At 30.0% G+C, this 26114-nt stretch overlaps 1 protein-coding gene across 2 annotated transcripts in view; it reads right to left on the reverse strand.

Moving 5' to 3' along the window:
• LOC136979055 (obscurin-like) overlaps positions 1-16806 on the reverse strand; it is a gene marked incomplete at its 5' end in the record, with an annotated part of 71823 nt that extends 55017 nt beyond the window's left edge. For both annotated transcript variants that reach the window (XM_067274964.1, XM_067274955.1), the window contains 5 exon segments: positions 10569-10699; positions 12552-12752; positions 14009-14173; positions 16453-16512; positions 16631-16806. In XM_067274964.1, the coding sequence (XP_067131065.1) occupies positions 10569-10699; positions 12552-12752; positions 14009-14173; positions 16453-16512; positions 16631-16806 (733 nt within the window).
• Between the last annotated feature and the right edge of the window lie 9308 nt (positions 16807-26114).

The raw sequence follows: 26114 nt of genomic DNA on the forward strand, positions 1-26114 counted from the left end.
TCCCTATCCCCCGCATAAAAACAGGTTTGACTGTATTGTTCCTAGAATTTTTTATAATTCATCAATTTCCATAATTCATCACCCCCTAAGTCCCAGACATGATGAATTATAGAGTTTCTATTGTAGTATAGATATTACACAAAACACAAAATATATCTGAATTTTGAAAAAGACATTGAAAATGATAAATTATGTATAATGCTGTCAAATTTATCTTACAGATGAAAGCTAAAAAAGGAGAAACTTTCATAAAATTCCATTTTCAAATATTACATAATTATGATAATTAAGTAAATCAAAAATAGGAAAAAGTCATGTAATTAAAATTATAAGAGAAAGAAAACCAAACCTTTAAAGTTTTAATAATTTTCTTGTCATGTTAATTTTAATATTTATTTTTAAAATATAGGCCTATATGATGTTTTATGATTAATTTTAAATATTTTGAAGAAACTTCTGAAATGGCGGTTTAGGAATTCTTATTAAAAAGTATTTTCAGTGGATTAATGAATATCAGTCTTTGAAAATGAATTGAAATACTATGAAGATAACTGAAAATTGAAATTTTTAATCCTGAGAGAAATTATTTATTGTGACTTTAGCATTGACTTTCATATTAATCTACCACAAAACAGCATAAATCTTATGATAAAATTCCTTAATTCATCAAATCGTATTTTGCAAATTAAAAGTAACAGATTACTACATTCCGGAATTTGTATTTGTATATTTGAAAGAATTATAATGAATCAATTGTCATATAATTATCAATATTTATGAATAATGTGAATAATAAATAAATGAATGTGTTTCAAAACTTAGATTATTTTAAAAATATTTTAATAACTAAAATGATGAAATTCTTTTAAATTATTGTGCATTTCTAAAAAAATAAATTTATGTAATAATCTTTCCTCAAAATTTAAATTCAATTTATTGATATAGTTATATTCCTTATCAATCTTTATAATTAAATAAAATTAGATTCACATCTTTAACATGATTTATTATACATGATTAGATAAAATTTTTATCATATATAATAAATTATATAATAATTATTACATAATAAATATTGAGATGTTATTTTCTGATTTTATTTATCTTTAGAGGTGATACAGTCAGCAGGCAGGCATAGACTATGTCCATAATATAAAGAACTGCAGATAATATCTACTGCTGTTCAGAAAACAAATACACTAAATTCAAATACATCAAAAATCATGTGTATCGATCCCTCTTCTCTCCCACACACTACTCAATAAGAATGAAAAATTAACATTTGCAAGATCATCCATTCTATATTTAGGTCCAATCACATTACAAATCACAAGAGTTTTTAAAAAACATGGTCTTCTCTTCCCAATCAAGCCTCAGCCACTATTACATAGATTACTTTGTAATGACAGAGATAATATTATGACATTAAAGAAATCAGGTGTTTATATGACCTGTTTACAGCAATCAAGTACAAACTCAAGGCTACATTACATAGGGACTACAAACAGAAAACTTTCATGTTGATGGAATATCAGAGAGAGATTGTGAACAACAAACATGTATTACAGAATTATCCAAAAATGTATTAAATCCTGATCTTATATCTTCACGGGCCAAAACATCTTTACTCAAACAATGCATTGAGTGTAAATCTCTCTTCATTTGGAAATAATTATATATTTCTGCATTAGAACTATGTAACACTACTTTAGAAATCCCAAACATATGAATCACACACACTATTTAAGCTTTTAAATGATTAGTACTATACCTTATATATATATTTTTATCATTGTTTTTATTTCTATTCACAAGTGCCATCACTTACATTTTATTCCTAATTTTTTGGAATTTATTTATTATTTTTATCATTCTTTTATCCAGTTTTAAAAATCGCTATATTTTCAATGTCTTTCAATTAATATTTACATTCAAATTTTTGATATTTACAAATTTAATTGTGCCAATCTAATTTTACAATGATATGTTTAAAATATTCTAATTTACCTGAGGAAGATGTCTATGCAACATTGAAAGTATTTGTTTTTAATATTGCAAAAGTGATAACTCTATTAACATTAAAGCACTAAATTTCATCATCATTAATGTTGAAAGACTTTTGTTTATTTCATATATAATTATCAGCATGAAGAATATAGTTTATTTAATTATTCTACTGGTGTTTGTTATTAATTTGTTTCATATATGTGGACTTACGGATATGCAAATGTGACATACGCACATTTAAAGTATTTCAAATGTTTTCACCATTATGTTCAGTCTACATAAACTTAGAGAGTTTAAATTTTAAATCTGTTCTTGTTCTTCATCTTTGTAATTTTATTGTTTTTATCTGAGGATATAAAAAATTGGAATGGTCTCAAAAGTAATTTATCTGCAAGTAAAAAACACTCTGTCTTGTACCTTCACACTCAAGTGTTAGTACTGCATATTTGTTTTTCATGTATCTAAAGTAAAAAGATTAATCTAGATTTTTGGATATATCTCTTCTCACTTTTATGTATTTATTATACATGTTTACTTGTTTTGCAATAGATCTTACAAATGGGAATTTTTAGTAAAAAAATATACATTTCAAAATAAAGAAATTTAAATATATCAAATATTCCCAAGAAAACAGTTACTTTTTTTAATCTATCAGATCTTTTAAATTAATTATATGTAAAATTTTGTATAATGATTGCAATCATATTTAAATTGTTTTGCAAAAATTTGATAAAAACTCAAAATTGAATCACAAAATTAATTGAAAAATTGCTGTTAATATATGTGAATAAGAACATTGAATTAATAAATTATATAATTTTAGAAATTACATTTCAAACATTTAACTAACAAGATTATATAAACATATACATGGATTAGTTATTTAAATATATCTAACAGTTAATTTCTATGATTGTGAAATTAATATCTATAATTTATAATTCTATATAAATACATTTACAATTAGTTAGTTAGGTATTTATTATTATTTATAATAATTATCATAGGTAACAGTAAAAAGAAAAATATATTTATTTTAAGTATTTTTAGTATAAAATATCCCATTATTATATTTACAATTTGAATTTTAAATATTACAGAAAAGTTATAAAATTCTGATTAAATATAGATCTATTATACAACTCTTTTTCAAAAGTTTAGAAACTTTGTCATTAAAATTATACTACAGTGGAACCTTGCTTAATGAGCACCTCTCATTACGAGTAATTCGCATAACAAGCAAAACAAATTGTAAAAAGTGACTTGATTAATGAGCAATGTTTTGCATAATGAGTGATGAGGAGAGGGGAAGTTCTAGATTGTGCGCATGCTACATCAGACTGTGTTTGGCACTCGTTCCGCTAGCATCTTAGTGTCATTTATAATCACACATTTTTCCAAACTTGTTGGTGTTTATATGTAATATGTCTGAACACAACGTTAGCCTGTTATACAATAAACACGCCAAATGATATGCCAAATTCTTGGGCTATGTAAAGGCTATAATCAAATATTTGAAAGTAAATAATTTGACTAGAGGTAGGCAGTTATGCTGCCATCTCATATTAAATTTAATGACCAATTCCAAATTAAATTTCAATTTTCTTTTTGTTTTCTGCAAATCGAATTTGCATTTCAGGTTGGTTCATTCCATGCTAGAACAAAAGATGATGATGATTCATGCTCTTTAACAATGTATATTGTATAATTTTCTTTGAATAAACATTATACGTAAAATATTTGAGTATTTTTTCAGCGTGTAATGCATTATCGTATTTTACATTAATTTATATGAGAAAAATTGTTTCACTTAATGAGTGTTTCACATTACGAATAAGATTCTGGAACGAATTATGCTTGTTAAGCAAGGTTCCACTGTATTGGTAATTACAAGCAAAATACTATTTATACATACAGAAATCTAACTTTATATTTATTTCCTTGATTAAACAAATAAATAAGTTACAAAATGCATCAAAAGTTTTAATTCAAAACATTTATTTTAATTATAAAAATAAAAATATTTATTATATAAATCATACTTGTTTCATAAATTTAGTAAGTGGCAAAATCTATTTCATAAATTTAGAAACTCAATAACTCAATACAGTAGACCCCCTATAACATGGGGTTCATATAAGACGGATTTGTATAACACGGCAGAAAAATTGTGATCGTGTTTGTATAACATGATAAAAAAGGCTTGTATAACACAGTAAAAGAATGAGACAGATTGTCATGGTGACTCGTGTCTCAACAGGATTGTTCGAATCTGGACCGAAAGTGGACAGCAGCAGACCTACTTGAGAGCTACCAGCATAGCGAGGATGATGATTGGATGACTGCTGTCCAGCGGCACACGTATATACGGACAGTTTAGGTGGAAAAGTTGAGTTTTCTTGTGAAAAATAAAACAATTATTATTCAACGGCCATGAAAATTGTCATCGTGTAGTGCCTTAAGCCTGATTACTAAAGAAAGTTATTTTAAATATAGCACGTAAGTTAATTGCTTTGGGCTGTGAATGGCTCATGTATTTGTAAAATCTAAGTGACTTGTACAACATGGATTCATATAACTCAGAATGTATCTACTGTGTTACAAGGGGTCTACTGTAATATACAAATTGCTTTATGTATTTTGTTTAAAAATTTTTTGATGAACACTTGCTATCATGGTTATTACTCCATTATGGGCAAATCTAAGCAGCTAACAAAGGAATAAAAAATTAAGATTTCTGAAAAAAAGGCAATTGAGTAAATCAATAAAAGATATTGATGTCAAAGATTTAAATATATCATAATCACCTCTTTCAAAATATTTGAAACTAATATATGAAGACAATGAAATCATCATAAACCCAGCAAAACAATCAAGTAGGCCAAAAATAACAACTAAACATGATAGAGAAATTGTAATTAAATGGAAGTATGAACAGTTACAGTGTAACCATATAACCTGTTACTATTATGTTAAATATTGCAGATATCTATATTTATATAGTTGTGGCTGAGGAGGGTCCCTTGAGGACTGAAATGCATTCCACTAATAAGTCTTTTCTCAATGTGATCTTGATTATTTAGGCTCCATTGCAGTTTGATAAGCCTCATATCTCTACCATCTGGTTAAATGAGATAATTATTAAATTAATATTTTAGAGGCAAGAAGCTTACAACTATTAATTTCTCTATATTCATTTTTCCATTAGTATCAATGCACTAAACTGATATCTATGCACTAAAAATTAAATATACATGACATTTATCAATATTACTATAAACTAGAGTAATGAAGAAAAACTAAAATACAATATCTACTATTCACAGCATTTAATATCATGTTTGAAATACTACAAAATAGGCCTACATAAGTGCAAACAAAAATAAAATAATTATAATCTAGTTAATATATTTGTTCAATTAAAAGATATTGATCAAATATTAGATTTTTACATCGGTTCATGTAAAAGTTACAGAAAAGTTAGGCATACATTATACTAAAAATATTAATCAAATCAATAAGTCTTTTATTATAATTAGTGTTGCATTTAAGTAATTTTAAAGTCTAATATAATATGTATATTAAAACATTTAAGAATCTTTTACTATAATATTATTTACATAGTATTAATACTATTATATAATTAGAATATAGTTTAGTATTTTAACTGTAAATTTAAACATCAGTTTATTTCCTTTAGTAATGTTTTCAAATTTATTTTAGTTTACAGCATTATGAAAACTAACATTTGATAACTAAATTATCTAAATTATTTTATAACTTCTAATTACCTTGAAATTCTAACAATTTATTAATTTGATTAATCATACTTTATTAATTTATGAAGATTAAAAATACTGTATTTTTATTTTTATAATATCATATTAGAATTTTATTTTAGTTTAATTTTAATTAGTATGAATATAGTTGTTAGTTCTGTATTAAACAAAAATTTAAGTTTTTAACATTTAATTTATAAATAAATAAAAAAAATTCGAAGAGAAAAAATTTATAAAAAATTTCCAAAAATTTCCATATTTAGAAATAATTTAAATATTATATTTTAAAACACTATTTTATTTTTAATTCTATAAATAAAATTTAATTAATTAAATTGTTTTTGCTTTTATTTTAAATTTATATGCATTTATTGTTATATATTATTAATAATAGTTATATTAGCATTAAAAATATAATCTGAATTACTTTTATCACTTTTCAATGTAAATATTTAATAATCTGATATATTTGCAAATACCTAATTAATTAATAATTTTTTCATATTTGTTCTTATCTCTTTTGAATGAGTTATTATTTTAATATAATTTAAAACACAATATTGTGTGAATTACTGTATAATCAGACAAGTGTAGGATAATTAAAGATAAAATCTGCTGTCATCTGTTGTCAAACCAAAGATCAACATTAATAATTGTGAGTAAGAATCCTTCACATTGTATTTCATTATATCATAATATTAAGGATAATATAATAGATTATTACATTCAGTTGAATTGTTCCTTGTACTTTATATCAGGAAGAAGTTTAAAGTTCAAGATTCAAGGCTCAAATTTATATCATCATTATTTTGAACTGCTCATTTTAAATGAAGATAAACATGTATTAAGAAATTTTTTATAATGTAACAATGTACACTATCTGGTGATAAAAATGGAAATTTATATTTTAATATTATGTTTATTATTTCAATTGGGAAGGAGAAGAATTGGGAAAGATATAGTTAAAAGAAGCTAACAAGGAGAGAGTTTTCATTGGTGTGCCAAGGATTTATTATGTAGAAAGGAATTACCTGTTAAGGGCAAGAGAATATTGTATAAAAATACAATGCACCTGTAGTAACATACAGTACAGAAACTTAGACTATAGGGAAATGGAAAGAAAGTAATAAGGACTATGGAGATAAAATTTCTTAAAAGTGCATATGGTGTATAAAAAATATAAAATGAGAAATGATGGGACAGAGGAAAATGAGTGAGAGGAACAGAGTATATTATTGAAGAGAAAAGAGAGAGGTGATTTGATCATATTAAAAAAGAATGGACAGAGAAAAAATATCACAAATAATCATGAAGAAATGCTTTAAAAAACATCAAGAGAAAGGCCAAAAAGTTGATAGAAGGAAGGAGTGATCCAAGAAAAAGAAGAATTAAGTGGAAGAAGAAAGCTGAAAACTACAAACATTAAAATAAAAATAGTGAATATAGATCTAAAGTAATAAGAAATGATGATACTATTCAATCATTCTTATAAACTATAATAAAATCATATATATAATTTATTTTGTTATGTTTATTAATTCATTAGTTTATGATTTCCAAAAGCATCTAACATAAATTATACTGTAAAATGTCAGTCCTTTTATTTTAAAAATGTAAATTAGATATTATTTTTAAAATAACAGATTTTTGGGAGAAAAGAGATGAATATATATCTGACATTTGGTTATTTTTTCATTATATGAATAAAGGATTTAAGAATGATGCACAATCTATCATAGAGAAGAATGTAAATTTATGTTTGTTTAAAAGGAAGATGTGAGATATAAACTGTAAATTATGTTTATAATTAATTTCTAAAAGGACAAATATATATAATTTTTATATTAATTAACAAATTAATTAAAATATTCGGATCAAATAATAATTTAAAAAACTGAATTATGATATTTAACCTGAATGATTTTCATATAACAGAAAAATCAGCTAACAATTTCAGTATATATAATCAAAAAATTATGACAGTCTTTGCTTTAAATCTTTCTCTTGTAAATGATATAGTAATACAATCTACAGTTACAAAGTGTGCCTGGCTAGTGCAGAGTATCAATTCATGTCAAATAATCTGAAATTCCAGATATTTTCCTGAAAGTTAATTTACTTCACACAGTTCTTTAAATGCAATTTCATACTTTAAAATTACTTTAAACATTTAACATTTCTCTCAATGTTATCTGTCGTCTAAGCATGAATGAAGAATATATAATAATATATATTTCTAATCTTTAAAATGATGAATTTTTCATATTATCTTATGATCTTTTAAATAATTTGTTTATTTTATATTTCTAATTGATTTTTTCTAGAACTGATTTATAATTATCGATAAAACACTTTCATCAAGTAAAATAACTCACTAGAATAGTGTGATACAAACTTGTAAGACAACGTATAAGTAAATTGAGCTAAGAAAGAGAAGTTGAGATGTGTGCATTTGTGTATTCCTCTGCAAGTCACAAAATTTAGCTGGATTATGTTTTTTAGTTCTCACATGATGTTACCAATAGTGCATAGTCATCTCATCAAGAATTGTAGATGAGCAAACACATTTTCATATTTTGACATTTTACTCTTCTATTTCTCTATCACATATGAACAAATTTATGCTTTAAAAAAACATACCACAGACAAGGTTGTATTGGTAATAGCTATCTATATTTATTATATATTTATTATTATCTATATATTATTATTATTATAATAGTAAGGTATTTTTCAGAAAGAAGCTAGATTAGAATCCAGTTAAAGACCATCATGATTTTTACAGGTAATTAAAATTAAGCTATTGTTTCCCCATCTACAGCAGACTTTACTGTAAGTTAAACCTATTGGAATTAAGGTCAGATATATAGCTCACTATTAAACAATCCTATCAAGGGATTGTTACATAATATTTTTTTTCTGTTTACAAGCTAGACAGATTTAAACTTTTAGCATTTAGTCTGATGAAATTATACTTTATGAAGAGTTATATAAAATTGCATCTGTCTAATAAATAGCAATGTAGATGTTACACAAACTGTTACTTTTTATTTATTTTCATTAGTTAGTTTGAACAGTCTTACATGACATAACCAATTGGATAACTTATGTCCGTGGTCATTTTGTTATACAAATGACAATTGAAGATAAAATCATGCTAAATAAAATAATTCAAAATGTTTGCTTAATGTTATTTACTTTTAAATACATTTGTGTACAATCTGAAGACCACGTGTTCTGTTGCCTAACTGGTTCGTAACCAACCCCTTGGGTGGTTCACGGTGTAAAGGAAGAACAGGCCCTCATAACGTAAAAGCTTCCTGTTGTAAAAGTTAATGGGAGGAGGGGAGATATGAGGTCTGAAGACCACGTGTTCTGTTGCCTAACTGGTTCGTAACCAACCCCTTGGGTGGTTCACGGTGTAAAGCAGGGACAGGCCCTCATAGCGTAAAAGCTTCCTGTTGTAAAAGTTAATGGGAGGAGGGGAGATATGAGGTCTGAAGACCACGTATTCTGTTGCCTAACTGGTTCGTAACCAACCCCTTGGGTGGTTCACGGTGTAAAGCAGGGACAGGCCCTCATAGCGTAAAAGCTTCCTGTTGTAAAAGTTAATGGGAAGAGGGGAGATATGAGGTCTGAAGACCACGTGTTCTGTTGCCTAACTGGTTCGTAACCAACCCCTTGGGTGGTTCACGGTGTAAAGCAGGGACAGGCCCTCATAGCGTAAAAGCTTCCTGTTGTAAAAGTTAATGGGAGGAGGGGAGATATGAGGTCTGAAGACCACGTGTTCTGTTGCCTAACTGGTTCGTAACCAACCCCTTGGGTGGTTCACGGTGTAAAGGAGGGACAGGCCCTCATAGCGTAAAAGCTTCCTGTTGTAAAAGTTAATGGGAGGAGGGGAGATATGAGGTCTGAAGACCACGTGTTCTGTTGTCTAACCGGTTCGTAACCAACCCCTTGGGTGGTTCACGGTGTAAAGCAGGGACAGGCCATCATAGCGTAAAAGCTTCCTGTTGTAAAAGTTAATGGGAGGAGGGGAGATATGTGGTCCAAAGATCACGTGTTCTATTGCGTGATCCTTGTGTGGGCTGCAGGGTAAAGAAAGGATGGGCTGCGTTTTCAGAAAAAAAAAAAGAGAGAGGGAGATCGCGCATGCTCAACGGAAGAAGAAACCTTTTTTTTTTTTTTTCGGAAGAAAGAATGGAGAGAAGACGTGTAGACAATAGAGTCGCAAGATTGTTTTTTTTTTGTGTGTGTTGTTTCTTTTGTTTTAGTGTCTGTTATAGCGAAGGGACAGAGTAGTGATTGGAAGGACTAAAATAAACTTTAAGTTCCTTGCATTGGAGTCATAGAGCGTGTGATTTATTTCTTTGAAGTTTCTTTTTGTTTTGTTCCTGCACGGGAATACTCTAAAGATCGAGTACTTCCCCACACATTAATAATAATAATATAAAATTTCTCATATTGTTAAACGGAAATAATTTCAACAATTTAACACAAAATTACAAAACTTAAAAGTGTCATTATAAAATAATATAAAATAAATTCAAATAACTGTCATATAGTTAATATTATTAATTAACTGTTTTTAAATAGTTTATAAAAATATATTACAGAATAATAAATTCAATTATTTATTACAAAGTTTTATTATATTATATTAATGTGTTACAATATTAAACCTGGACTACATCTTTTAAATTAATTAGTTCATTATTATTAATACAAACCAGGAAATAAACTCAATACTTGAAATTCAATGTTTCTAAATAGATGTTTTACCTGAACACCATTAAAAAGCCAGGAAATTTCAGGCTGTGGATGACCATAAACCCAAAATTCAATTCTTACTGGCTGTCCTCGAATGCCATACATTACTTCTTCTTCTTGACGAAGGAATCTAGGAGCAGCAGCTGAAAATTTGTTAAATAAAAAAATATATTTTAGTCAATTATATACAGTTAAACTAATCATATTATTACAGGAACTTTATAAATATAGACAACCATTTTTAAGTTTTCTTTATTTTTGATATCTAAATTTGTGTAATATGGCAATTTTCAATATTTATTTGCCATTTTTAGTTTAAACATAATAAGAATATAACTTTCTTGATAACAAAAAATAATTTATTTAATAACATCTAGTTTAACAGTTATTCTCTCCTCTTTTGGAGAACATACAAAATGTCTTTCTTAATCCTGAGTACTTTTGGGTCTTTTAACATACAGTATCATCAGGATACAAAAATCTATTGTAACAAAAGATGCAACACTGATTCTAACACTACATATTTTAAATTCCTGTTACTCAATGTCACACATTAATTCCCTCCAGTGTATGCTCTCTGTTTGATAGATCACATAATCACATCAATTTCCCTTTCACTACAAACAAGTACATACTTCATAATTATCCTAACATATGTGAGATTCCAAGTAAGACTAAGTTCACATGTTGAAATTTTAACAAGTGTCTGACTGAGAAGTCAAACTTTGACTCTAGCAATTATAGAAATGATGAAATAAAGACAAAACAAGGAAATGAAATACTTTTGCAGTAAAGAAAATGTTACATGAAAATAGTTAAAATTCTTCGGTGTCAGGAGGGAAAACACAACATGCTAAAATATGAATAAAAGTTCCAAAGTTTGTCAAACATTACTTGGTTGGAGTCGAGATGTGGTGTCAAACTGTACATCAACAAGCAATCTTTCTCATGGCTCTATCTGGTCTAATTTCAGCTATATACAGAAAGTGATAAGAGGAAGTTGGAACCAATCAAAAAACTTAATTGAGACAAATTCTATAAAAATCCACATTTCAAGGACACAGCAGATTTTCTTCTCCCAAACATGGTGGCAGTAACCACCTCTTCTTTTTTGTGTGCTTCTACTCTGACTGATTCAGATTATAAGCTGTATTTGGAAAGCTTCTAATCTGAGGCAGGCCTACAAATTGAGCTGAAAATGTTTGTTAGATTATTGAGTGAGTGCTGGAAATATACAAAAAGTCTGTTTGTGTAATTTAACCAAAAATTCCAACTTTCAGAAAACTCTGACTACCACCCATATCATATCTTCTCTATCTTCAACTTACCAATTGCTACATGTCATGTCTCCAGAGTCATCAATCAATAACAATGACCTGGGTCTGACAACTTCATGAGGGATCATCATCAATGACATTGCATCTCACCTCTACTCCAAACTTTTAACAAATATCATCCCAAGAGGAAGGACTTTTAAAGTGATTTTGTAAGCCTTCAAGTTATTTCTAAATAAACAGGTTCAATTGTAAAGGTGCTTTTTCAGTTGGACTTAAATACCTTAAATTGATAGAAGCCCTTGAGATTTTTAGGCTGACTAAAGCGATATTTGTATCAACCACAAGAATGAGAAACAAATATCCTAGGCATGGCAAACAATATATGACTTATCATTGTGATTATTTTTCATCCAATCAAATTGCATACATGTTTTGTTACATATTTCAATTTTTGAATTCCATTGATGTTCTTCTTTGAATGTTTCATTTTTTACAACAATTTTAACTGTTTCAGGTTTTAGATGAAATAGACATTTGTGGACTGTTGAAACATTTGTTAATGGACTGAATTCAAGAATCCCAAATCAATCTTTTATAAGAAAATATTTCCCTAAAAAAAATGTCTGAAGTCAAAACTGTACATGGGGCCCCTAATTCAAATTTGCTTGGATCTCACACACCACTTCTAAAAAGTTAGAAAATAAAAAATCATATTTACCATGTTTATCCAGAGGAGGATGTTCAATTTCATAATCTTTAGGTTTATAGTCTGCAGGAGTTGGTGGTCTTAATTTGCTACGATATGCACTTACATATGGTGAAGGATCACTAATTCCATGCTTGTTTTCTACCCTAATTCTGAATCTGTAATCTTGATTGGGAATCAAACCTCGAATATCACAAACTGAGTCCTTCAGTCCTATATTAATCAAAATTACAGTTTTTAATAATTATGAACAGATATTGAATTTAAAAAGTTTCTTATTAAACTCAGTAAAATAAATTTAAGATAATGATTTTATTTATTAAATTTAAATGTAACATTAATTAAATAAATAAAATTTAATAAAAATATCGTTATCTTCTGAAATATTTAATAATTGCTATATAAAATAAAAGAATATATAATGTATATCTAATGTTCATAAGGATAATGTAATTTATAATACATTATAAATATTCCAGTCATACTATATTTTAAAAGCAATAAACATTTAAGTATTAGTCTAACAGCAATGAATTTATTGCTGTTAGACTAGTGAGTAAAATTAAATGAGTAATCATTCATATTATCCTTAGTAAATGAGAGAATAAAAAATTAGAGTATAAATTTATTTAACTCAAAACTATTGTATAATCTTCATTATGTTAAACGCAGAATGATAAAGAGTAATCTGTTGATAAAGAGTTATTGGATACAAATATAGAAACTGCATGATAAGCAATTATAAAACTACGCAAAAGAAGAAAACAATATTAATTGCTAATTGTAGATGACTTTTAATAATATACAGAATACTATATTTTAAAAATATATATTATATTTACTTCATAAATCTTATATGTTTTCTCCTCTAAAATCAATTACTAGGGATATGTGTAATTGGAAACTTTTTTACTTTTAGAAGATTGCATTTTACAAAAGTTATGAACTGTAAACATGCAAATGGCATGTTTTTTACTACTTTTCTATATAATAAATACAATGTCATGACTTTGGAAATTCTTGACAAACTGTATTAAAATATTAGAAATTGTGAAGATTTTTTTATGATTTACTTTTATTTTTTTCAAATTCTCTCTTTTTAATCCATAAAATGAATCTAATTGTTCTTTTGAAAGTGGAGAGAGTTATTATAAATTTCTATTTTCTTGTATTGGAAAGCTGTCAATCTAAACAGAAAGATGAGATTTCACATATCTTAATTATTTGTTGTCAGTATTATTATTAACATTTATCTAATAGTACTTTATAATAATAAAACCCTATAAATTTTGATTCCAATACAAATATTTATTGTAAGTTCTGACTAAAAAATGAATTATTACTAAATTAATAACTTATTATATAATGTAACTAATTTTAACAAACAAACATTAAATATAATTCAGTTATTATCAATAATTCTTGATGATAAGTACATTTAGAATTTCTTTATTAATATATTTTTATACCTGATCTATAAGAATTCCATTTTCCATCTGGTTCTTGACACATTTCTACTTCATATGTAACAGGAACTCTGGGAACTGATGGTACTGATGGACGCCATCCAAGAGTCAGATGTGTATCTGTCATACGCATTATAAAAGGTGGATCTGGCAAAGGACTTGGTGGACCTTAAAAAAATTTTTATTATAACTATTTTATAGTATAATCAACTATTTACTTTGTTAATAAGTATAATTATTCTATTAGTATAATTTTTTATATTAATATGACTTTATATTATATTAACATTTCATAGAATGAAAAATTATAAAATTAATTAAATACATTTTTATCTACAAATTTTATTAATTTTGTAAGTTATACAATTTTATTGTTTATATTACTTGTAAAATAAAGTTATAAATATATATGATAAAAATTAAAGCTTGTTTAAATAATAAGTTTAATTTTATAAGTTTAATTTTAAAAAATAAAAATTTTCATTGAATAAATAACTTTTCTAGTTACTGATTGTAAAGTTTACTTTAAAACACCAACTTGATCATTATAACTTCTTTTATTCTCAATTTTTCACAAAGCTTACAATATTGTATTTATAATAAATATAGTATTCACTGAAAAAAATAGTTCAATAAATACTACATTTACTACATGATAATTAACGAGAAACTTATTAATAATTTAAAAGTTAGAATGCTTACAACTTGAATATGTATAGTATTTATTTTATCATAAATAAAGATGATCTAATTTAAAATTTTCTCAGTACTTTTTCCAAACTTTTAATCTATTATTTAAAATATTTACTTTTATTGAAATGTAACATATATTTTTCTAATCTTCTGAAACCGTGTTGTCCTAATTTGTTTGATTCACTAACACAAGGTGTGTTACCATTTCAACACTTGGTGGTATTTCATCTTTATTTAGTTGATCACTATCAACTAAATAAAAATGAAATACAGTAGAGAGTCGTTTATCCGAATCAATTGGGGACTGGGGTTGTTCGGATAACTGATTTTTCAGATAACCAATTATGTACGAAAAAATATATTAACATGTCCGATGTTGAAATTTTTCTCCGTTGCGTGTCACTTCGTGTTGAATTTTCGTCGATTTTAAGCCTAACAAAAACTTTTATAATAATAATCGAATCTATTGTATCATTAAAAATTATTTCTTTATTTTGTACAAACAAAATAAATATATTGAAAAATATAAAAACATAAAAATTATACTTTAGAAGTAAATCTAGTATCAAAAAAGTTCGATTCAGCATGACACAGTCCGACTAAAAATCATTCGGATAACTGGGGTTCGGATAAACGACTCTCTACTGTACTGCCAAGTGTTGAAATGGTAACACACCTTGTGTTAGTGAATCAAACGAAAAAATATATTTTTCTACTATGACCCTTTTGAATGTATTAAAAAAAGACTAAATAACTTTTAAGTTATATTCAAAAAGAAAAACACTGAAAGGTTTTCTAGAAGTTTGAAGCTTTTTATTTGACTAATGATGTTTGAATACAATCATTCCAAAACAAAACAAAAAATTGAATACTTCTAAACTAAATTGAATAACTTAACATTCTTAAATGAAACAGTAAGCATGCTTCAAATTTAAAAAAAAATAATTTTAAATTTATGATACAAAATTAAATGAATTATGAACATATTGTGATAACATTTAAATTAAACAAGTTGTATGATAATGTTATTTTTTTTATTATTTATAAGTGTTAATTAATTTGTTAATTTTTTATATTGTTAGAACAAGAGTCTGGTTTCAAATTGGACAGTGACAGTCAAAAATCTTTTGCTGCATCATTCAAGTCTGTTTCTAGTTTTCATTAATGAAATGACTTTGCTAAATCCACATTCAACTAAGCATGTGAATGAAAAATATTTTTAGTCTGTTTTTAATATTTTTGGTTATTTTTATTTGCCTAATTTTTATTTTTATCTTTATTTTTCTAAATTACTTTTGTATAAAAAAAAATAAACAAATCAGACTCTTATTTATTTATTTATGTCTTAAATAATCACTCCATTGTGAAATAAAACAGACACTAAAAATAAAGGACACAGTTTCAACAAAAGGAAAAAAGTAAACTTTGATGATTTTTATTTGTTTATTATTTTTGTTTTTTAATCTCGTCTGTAAATCACTAAGAAATCAGAAAAATAAATCTACATTTGATAATTATTAATGAGAGATTTGTATTTTATGAAATATACATTTATTCACTATGTTTACAGAAATCATAATATAGAAAAAGTGAGGGAGCCATGAAAGTTAAGAAAAACTCAAAGGGGACTAAAATTGAAAAAAGGTTGAGAATGGTTGTATTAAATAATAATTCAATTATTTCTAAAATAAAATTTGCTCAATTTTTATATATTATTTAATAGATCTATCAATTTTTGTTTTCTAATTATATACCTGTTTTTCGTTGCTTTTCACCTTCTGTTGCTCCAGCATGAGGTACATATTCATCAACACCTAAATTTAATAGTTTTGTATGAAAATCCTGTTTACATCATTATTTATTTTATAAATTTGATACTTTTTTTATTCATTAAAAGTTTTTAAGTAAATTCATACTTCACATTTTACATACCTGCTAAATGCAAATTAGCAGTGCAAGTATCACTACCATATTTATTTGATACTGAAACTCTATATTCTCCAATATCAGATGGTTTTAATTGATAAATAATGAGTCGTAAAATTCCATTATGTTCATGTTCCATCGTATAATGTTTTGAAGGTTCCAACTGTTCCCCACTTTTAAACCTATGACAATAAAAGTTATATCCATTATTCTTATATTATAGATTATATGATATTTCAAAATTTTTATCTTAAAAATATTGCTGGAAATTAATTTAAAGCTAAAAATATAAAGTTTAACAATAGTAAAGATAAAATTCAGGAAAGATGATAAATTTTAAAAATACTTTTTCAGATAATAAACTGATGCAGTAGAACATAATTGATTCAGAATAAAATTTTATATTAGGAAATATATAATATTTCATACTATATATTAAATCTCTTAATTTGACATTTATGAACTTATAATGATATCAAAGGATTTTCAAATTAAATCATACTTAGAAACTTTTTAAACATTTAGGATTTATTTAATTAAATTATCTTCAAGTGAGTTAAAACAAATAAAAACATTAGAAATTTATTATCTTAAATATTGTTTAATTTTTAAAGCATATTCATTGTTTTTTTGCCCCTTAATTTCATTGAATGTTTCTACTAACTTAAACCAGTTATTTCTGTTTGGACTTGTCACACCAGTGGATATGAACACAAAATTTATTATATATTTAAGTTTACAAAACAAAGAGATTTTACAACAATAATTAAAACTAACATGTATATAATACACCCAAAAAGTATTTTGGACTTTAAAATATTCCTTCTTGAGTTGATGTTTCAATTAAACTCTCAAGATAAAAAAACACATATAAGTTATAATAAAAAGCTGAAATAACAATTAAGATACTGGTGTTATATTACAAGTGCTGTACAATAAATTCTCTCTTAAAAAGAACATATTAATGCAATAAAATATAATATACAAATTTCAGCTGTAGCAAAACACTGTAATTTAAATGAATGTGAAATAGAAAAAGATTCGATATAAGCCATAAAATTGGAAACAAATATTAATAAACATAAATATTATGAACATACTAAAATTTTAAAAGTTAAAAAAGAAAAAAGAATTAATAATAATTTGGGTACAAAAATAGATGAAGGTTGGTATGATTATATTAGTAAAAATAAAGATTAATGACATAAAATTGATTATGTAAAATAGTGTATAAATATGTAAATTTCTGTACTGTAATTGCTATTTCTCCAGGATTTGATTATAAAAGTGCATATTATTATTCTTTTTATTTGGTGTAATGTTTCAGTCAATCCTTCAGAGGCATCAATTGTAAATATTGTGCCCATTACTTTATTGTTTAATACTTAAAGTGGTCTGTAATTGATTGTAATTAATTGTGTTTAGAACACTCTATGGCTGGCTGGGTTATTGAAAACATAAAAAAGACAGAATTTATTGTATTGCACTTGTGATATAACACCAGTATCTTAATTGTGATGTCTTAATCGTTATTTCAGCCTTCTAATATAACTTTTATGTATTTTTTATCTTGAGAGTTTAATTAAAACACCAACTGAAGAGGGACTAAGTCTGAAATACATTTTGGGTGTATTATATACATGTTAGTTTTAGTTATTGTTGTAAAATCTTTGTTTTGTAAACTTAAATATATAATAAATTTTGTGTTAACATCCACTGATGTGATAAGCCCTAACATAAATAACTGGTTTAAGTTAGTAGAAACATATATTTATTATTTATAAATCCACAAGTTATTCAATGTATTAGTAATAACTGTTTATATTTCAAAAAATTTAATAATTATATTCTATGTAAAATAATAAAGATAAAGTGTCATAAATATTATTAAAAATGAACTACTAATAAATTTTAAAACATTCAATTTTTAAGTAATTCTTCTTAAACAAAATGTTTAACTAATTATATTTGTAATAATAATTAATAAAAACATTCAATGGTTGAAAAAATTCTGTTTTACAGTAATATAAAATTAAAAAAAAAGTAATTTAAAAATAAAAATAAAATGCAAAAAAGTACCATTTAACAAGTGGCTTAGGAACTCCAGTAATACATGCTGTAAATTTAGCAGAACTTCCCTCTAAAGCTTCAATATCAATAAGTCTTTTCAAGAATATTGGAGCTTCTCCATGCTCAGCAGTATCACTAGGAAATAACAAAATATATATCTTAACAATTATAATAAAAATTTATAAAAAGAATTATTATTAAATTTATAATAATAATGATTCATTTCAAGTGCTTAACATCATGCATTTTTATAAATTGTTGTGATTTGAAAGTTTAAAAAAAATAATAGAGAAGCATAATTAGCCCAATATAAGGAACAATAATGTTGAAAGTCAAATATATTGATTTGCAACATCTTTTAATGAAACTGCCGCAAGTCAGTATATTTCATATTCTTTTCTATTGTGACCGTCGGCCATATTGTATATATATATATTATTGTATATAGTTGTAATCCTATCTTATTTTTGCAATTTCCTCCTTTTTCCTTTGTCTATTCTTTCTTAAACTTTCCATGACCTTTATTGCCATGGAGCTGGATTAGCCATTCTGAGAATCGGTAGGGACAATAGCAGGTAGTGTGGCCTGGGGAAAAGTGGCTAAGAGAGGGGTCACTTTTTGACTAGATACGAAGAGAGTCAGACGAAAAGAACAAGGCTCGATCGTGATTTCCAAGAGAGAAAAGAAGTGCGATAGTCTAGTGAAGAACTGAAATATAGAGACTGGCATATTGGAGAACCCCGATAATTGAGAGAAGAAAGGATAGTGAAGAAAGCCACTATCGTCGAACCAAGGTTTTACAGAGTACGTATCCGCTGAAAAAAAGAAAACCCCGGGTGAATCATCCCTTCATTTCTTCTACCTTTCCGCTATCCTATCTTTCTTATTTTTCCTTAATATTAAGTTAGATTTAAGCTAGATTTAAGTTAGGTTAGTCACGTGATTACGAGGGACTGATTTTTACGCACTTGAAAATTAACACACCATTGTGCTTTGTTTAGGGACAGAGAGTCCCCTGTGTGAAATACCTCGAATTGTAAGTCAGTTGGGATTCCTTAACAACAAAAACCTTATTTGTTCTAAGTGGAATAAAGGAACATTGTCTATTATTGTAGTTGTTGCAGTGTCCCTTTCTGTGTGTTTCATTCGTGGGCCGTACTGCCTCACTTTTATAGAACACCACACTATCATCATTTGTTCAATTATTATGCACACCTCATTAGACTACTACTTTACAGTAAAAAGTTTTCTATTAATAGCCAATTAGCTTTTGAATTAAATAGCCTATACTTTTAGCAATGGCTTCATTTAAACCAGGGTTTCTCAAACTTTCTGTTTTGTCGCCTAGTTATTTTTATACTTCTCATTCATGACCCACTAAAACTTCTATCACCTATACTGGCCTGTAGATAAAATAAAACAGATTTGAAAGTCTATTGTAGTGCTACGCAACTATGTATTATTGTTATTATTATTAATTATTTTCTCGGTTTCCTTTTTGTATGTATCGGGTTTTCTTGGTTTGTACCGTGTCGCGTGGAATTTTCTTATGATGTCACCTTAGGATACGTGAGAAGCTTTCTGATTGGTCCAGAGTGAGACAATAAGTGAAGCGGACTTCTGGAGAGCGGGAAAATATAAATTGAGGGACTCTCACGATTGAGGACATTTTTTGGCTGTTTTTTGGATTCGTCGAGGAAGGTTGCCGAGGAAGGGTCAGCAAGGACGTCGGAGTTAGACCGGGAGAACAGGAGTCTAGAAAGGGCGACCACTTTCAGTCGGGAAGCACAATCCGTTTCCATCGTAGTGTAATTGAGAAGTATCAACGAGGGACGTACTTCTGGTGACATAAATTACGTTCAGGTATCGGAAAGAACTATTAGTTTTGTGAATTAACGTAAAGAAAAGGAACGCTTGGAACTCGAGATCGTGTTGCATTTACTTAACATAATACCGTGATTCGTCGAAGGCTAATATATGCAATTAATGTATAGAAGGAAAATGTGTATGTATATATGTATATAGAGTATTGTAAATTTCGTTAGTTTTAAGTCGTGTATCGTGTAAACTTGAGGGTTAGGAAGCATCTCGCGGTTATTGTACTGTTAGAATAAATTACTGTTGTTTCGCCAAATTCGTGCACGTGTAATTGGTCATTACTTGAGTCCTTAATATACATCCTTATTACATCCGTGGACTTAGATCCATCGGATCATCAACATTGGCGTCCGCGACAGGATATTGATCGGGTTGTTTGTTGTAAAAGGACCGACCAAACGTGCATCTTGTATTAACCCCTCATCCTACTGCCGCTTATATCTGTAATTATAGCCATTGGAATTGTAAATTATATTATTGTAAAACCAAAAGGTTTCGGTAAACTATGGATGAACAAATTACCAGCGGATCTTCAGGGGCAGGGGAATTGGGCAATGTGCCTATTGTAACGGGATTTATGGGCATGATCCCATGTTTTTCGAACCTGCCCGGAGATATTTTAGATGTGAGTAGGTTTTTCCAAACCGTCGAGAACGTCGCGTCGTTGGCAAGCTGGGATGAGACTGTGAAGGTCACTGTAGTTCAAGCCCGCCTAAAAGGTGAGCCCTTGTCTTTATTTTTCGATTTAAGGGACCAGGGCGTCATGAGCTATGATGAAATAAGGAGGGCTCTTATAAAGTGCTTTGGTCGTAAAGAAAAAGAACAGGACCCGTTTGATCAGGTATTAAAGATCTCCCAGAGAAGAGGGGAGAGGGTTTGCGAATACGGGATTAGGATTAAGTCGTTGTTTTCACGAGCGGTGACGCGCAATTCTAATTTAGCGACGCTTCGCGACAATGCTGTTAAGGAATGCTTTATAAAAGGACTACTAGCGGAGATTAGGAGGCAGGTGATGCAGAGGCGGCCGGACACCTTGGATGAGGCGATAGTAAAGGCCGAAGAAGAAGAGGAAATCGAATCGGCCTGCAACAAACGAGGTGGGATAAGTGAGGTATGCGCAAATGTTGAGCATGAAAGGGGGTTGGAGAGAAGGGAAGTACAATTGGGTAAGCGTGTAGAGGAGTTAGAGACTCAAATAAGGAGTTTGACCGAGTCCATGGCATCTTTACTCGAGCACATGAAGGGGAACAATAACCGCGAGAGGTGGGGAAAAGAGCGCCGTTGTTACACGTGTGGTGAAATAGGCCATATTTCGAGAAAATGCAACAAGAGAAGAGATTTAAACTAGTCAGAGGTCATTTGAAAGGTCAGGCGAATGACCGGTTAGTTAAATTAGAACTGACCAGAAAGATCCACTTGTCAGACCGGGGGTTACCGATTGTAAGAGGTGTAATCCTAGGACGTGAAATTGCTGGTCTAGTAGATACAGGTGCAGAAAGGACCGTAATTAAGAATGAATTGACTGAATATATCAGGCGTGAAAATAGGAATTGGGTGGTCCCAAACAATTCATGTATTAGTGGGATGTCGGGAGCACTCATAAACAGTGATGAGGCCGTAGCAATCGAGTGCTGTTTCCACGATGGGAAAAAGGTATGCACAACAACACCAAGTGTTGGGTTTCCTGAAAGGGCAGGTTACGAGATGATCATCGGGATGGACATTATTTGCCAGCACCCTGGGCTGTTGGTGGGGATCGAATCAGTGGTTAAGGCAGATAAGCAAGGTCGTGAAGGGAGATTTTGTATTAATATAAATAGTGAGGTAGGGGTGGCAGAGGTAGAAAGAGAGGTGTGGAGATTGGATCACCTAGATGAACCGGTTAAGAGGAAAATAATAAATATTTTGAGAAAGTATCCGGACGCTATTGCTAGCGAAATTGCCGAGTTATCTGGCACTAGCAGACATATGCACTCTGTTAGCCTGACGTCGGAACGTCCGGTCAATGTTAGACAGTACCGAATTCCGTACAGTTACTTACCTGGCCTTAAGAAGCAAGTTAGTGAGCTGATAAAAGCAGGTATATGTGAGGAGAGCTCATCGGAGTGGAACTCTCCTATACATGTTGTTCCTAAAAGCTCTGGTGAGATTCGTATCACTTTGGACCTGCGAAAAATTAATGATATAACAGAACCCCAAATATTCCCGATGGCTCGAATAGACGATATCTTATCCCAACTTAATGGGAACAGATATTTCTCGGTATTGGACTTAAAAGCAGGGTATTTCCAGATTCCTCTAGATCCCAAGGTAAGACACATATTTGCGTTCTCCACACCATGGGGAAAATACCAACTTTGTAGGATGCCTCAGGGTGGGAAGAATAGTGGGAGGTTTTTCCAATACATTATGACGAAGATCTTAGCAAAATTTGTCGGAAATAGCTGCTTTGTGTTTCAAGATGATATTGTATTATTTTCACAAAGTTTGGAGGATCATCTTGAGCTTGTCGATCGAGTAATTAGTACATTAAGGGATGAGGGCCTAAAATTAAATCCGAGTAAATGCCAAATATTAGCAAAGGAGGTGAGATATTTAGGACATATTATTAATAGCGAGGGTGTGCGACCTGATCCCAACAATGTTGAGTCGATCAAGAAAGTGGAAACACCTCGTAGTGTAAAAGAGGTCCGCAGTTTTCTCGGTGTGGTTGGATTTTTTCGGAATTTTATCCCGTCGTTTTCCGATATCGCTGCTCCATTAACAGAACTCACCAAGAAAGGGAAGAGATTTTTATGGAGCCCAGAATGTCAGAGAGGTTTTGAAAAGTTAAAAGAGGCAATAGCAAGCCCACCAATTCTAGCTCACCCGGATTTTGATAGACCATTCTATTTGCACACTGACGCATCTGACAACGCGGCAGCTGCGGTGCTCGAACAACGGCACGAAAAGGGACTGGCTCCGATAGGCTATTTTAGTAGGAGATTTCAAGGGGCAGAAATCAATTATTCCACAATTGAGAAAGAATGTCTAGCAATTGTTTTAGCCTTAAGACACTTCAAATTTTTAATTCTAGGCCAAAAAAACGATAATACTCTCTGACCATAAACCCCTTGTGTTCCTTAGCAACATTCAAAATGGGAACAAGCGTCTGACTCGTTGGATAATGGAGATTATGGACTACCATATAGAAGTCCAACATGTGAAAGGCGTTGACAATAAAGTAGCGGACTTCCTTTCGAGGAACGTTAACGGGGTTCATCACTTCGATGTTGAATCTACAAGGGCTGTAATCCCTAATAGATACGAGATTGGTTTATCACAGGATCGCGATGAAACTTTTGGCCCCATAAAAAGGGATTTACTGAGAAGCCCCGGGAATAGAAATATTGGGAGCTATATGCACCAGTATGTAGTAATAAGCGAATGCCTGTATAGAAGAAGCCTCTTGAAGTCCCGTGACAAGTATGTTAGCCAATTATGCGTAGGGGAGGATCTTGCTAGGGAAGTGATTAAGGCTGTTCACGAAAACAATCTGTCGGGGCATTGGGGCGTGCGAAAAACTATAATTAACATTGAGAAACACTATTATATTCGGAATTTGAGAGAGAAGGTCGAAGGTGTCATTAAGACGTGTGAAAGGTGCCAGAGGCATAATGTACACAAAGGAAAGGCTCCTTTCCAAGAAAACGAGACGGCTGAGGCACCTTTCCAAAAGATTGCTGTGGATATAGTAGGACCTATCCGCACATCGAGCAGCGGTAACCGATTCATCCTTGTAATAGTAGATATTTTCACTCGTTTCGTCGAAGCACACCCTTTGAAGGACCAAACTGCATGGTCTGTGAGTAATACAATATTTAATGAAATCGTTTGTAGGTACGGTGCCCCTGAAGTAATTATTTCCGATAGAGGTACCAACTTTCTATCATCTTTATTCTCGGACTGTTGCAAGTGGTTAGGAATTAGGAGGAACATTACTACCGCTTATCGACCTTGTGCGAATGGCACGTGCGAACGGGTGAACAGATCGTTAGTCGAAATGATAACTAAATCCTCTGACGATGGGAGAGTCGAATGGGATGAAATGATACCTTCTGCATGTTTTGCCTATAACAATTCGCACCACACTGCCATAAATGAGTCACCTGCCTTCCTCTTGTATGGTGTTGATCCCCGTACCCCTAATATCGAATACCTGCCTGATGATATGTCTACCGATGAGCGTAGGGCATTCCTGGTCACGAAACTCCGTGCATTACGGGAAAATGCGAGTATCCATGCGCGAAATTACAACAAGAAAGGAAGGGATTATCGAAGCAAAGGGAGAACATTAGTAAGTTTTTCGGAAGGGCAGAGGGTTTGGGTGAGAAAGAAAGGTGTTAAAGGGAATAAGTTTTCTTATAATTATAAAGGACCCTTTCGGATCACCAAGGTGATAAACCCAACTACGTATCGTGTGGAGGGTTGCAATATGAAGGATCAGGAGACTGTCCATGTCGATCGCCTAAAACCTTGCTATGGCTATCCGATTTGTAATAAGAAAAAAAAGAGGGAGGATAGAAAAATTGTACTGGAGGATGATGATGAAGTCCTGGATGATCGGTTGGTGAGGAGACGTGGGGTGGTCACTAACACGCAAGGTGTTGACACAAGTGGTGTGCAGAAGTGCACTGACCTTGAGGTGCGTAAGAAACCTTATAACCTACGTGAACGCAAAATTGATTTCCGTAGTTTGCACTACGGGAAGTGAGTCGCTTGGGGGGGAGATATGTAGTGCTACGCAACTATGTATTATTGTTATTATTATTATTATTATTATTTTCTCGGTTTCCTTTTTGTATGTATCGGGTTTTCTTGGTTTGTACCGTGTCGCGTGGAATTTTCTTATGATGTCACCTTAGGATACGTGAGAAGCTTTCTGATTGGTCCAGAGTGAGACAATAAGTGAAGCGGACTTCTGGAGAGCGGGAAAATATAAATTGAGGGACTCTCACGATTGAGGACATTTTTTGGCTGTTTTTTGGATTCGTCGAGGAAGGTTGCCGAGGAAGGGTCAGCAAGGACGTCGGAGTTAGACCGGGAGAACAGGAGTCTAGAAAGGGCGACCACTTTCAGTCGGGAAGCACAATCCGTTTCCATCGTAGTGTAATTGAGAAGTATCAACGAGGGACGTACTTCTGGTGACGTAAATTACGTTCAGGTATCGGAAAGAACTATTAGTTTTGTGAATTAACGTAAAGAAAAGGAACGCTTGGAACTCGAGATCGTGTTGCATTTACTTAACATAATACCGTGATTCGTCGAAGGCTAATATATGCAATTAATGTATAGAAGGAAAATGTGTATGTATATATGTATATAGAGTATTGTAAATTTCGTTAGTTTTAAGTCGTGTATCGTGTAAACTTGAGGGTTAGGAAGCATCTCGCGGTTATTGTACTGTTAGAATAAATTACTGTTGTTTCGCCAAATTCGTGCACGTGTAATTGGTCATTACTTGAGTCCTTAATATACATCCTTATTACATCCGTGGACTTAG

Source organism: Centruroides vittatus, unplaced genomic scaffold (genome assembly GCF_030686945.1).
Source record: "Centruroides vittatus isolate TY-2023 unplaced genomic scaffold, ASM3068694v2 contig_1154, whole genome shotgun sequence".
In the NCBI taxonomy this organism is placed as follows: Eukaryota; Metazoa; Arthropoda; class Arachnida; order Scorpiones; family Buthidae; genus Centruroides; species Centruroides vittatus.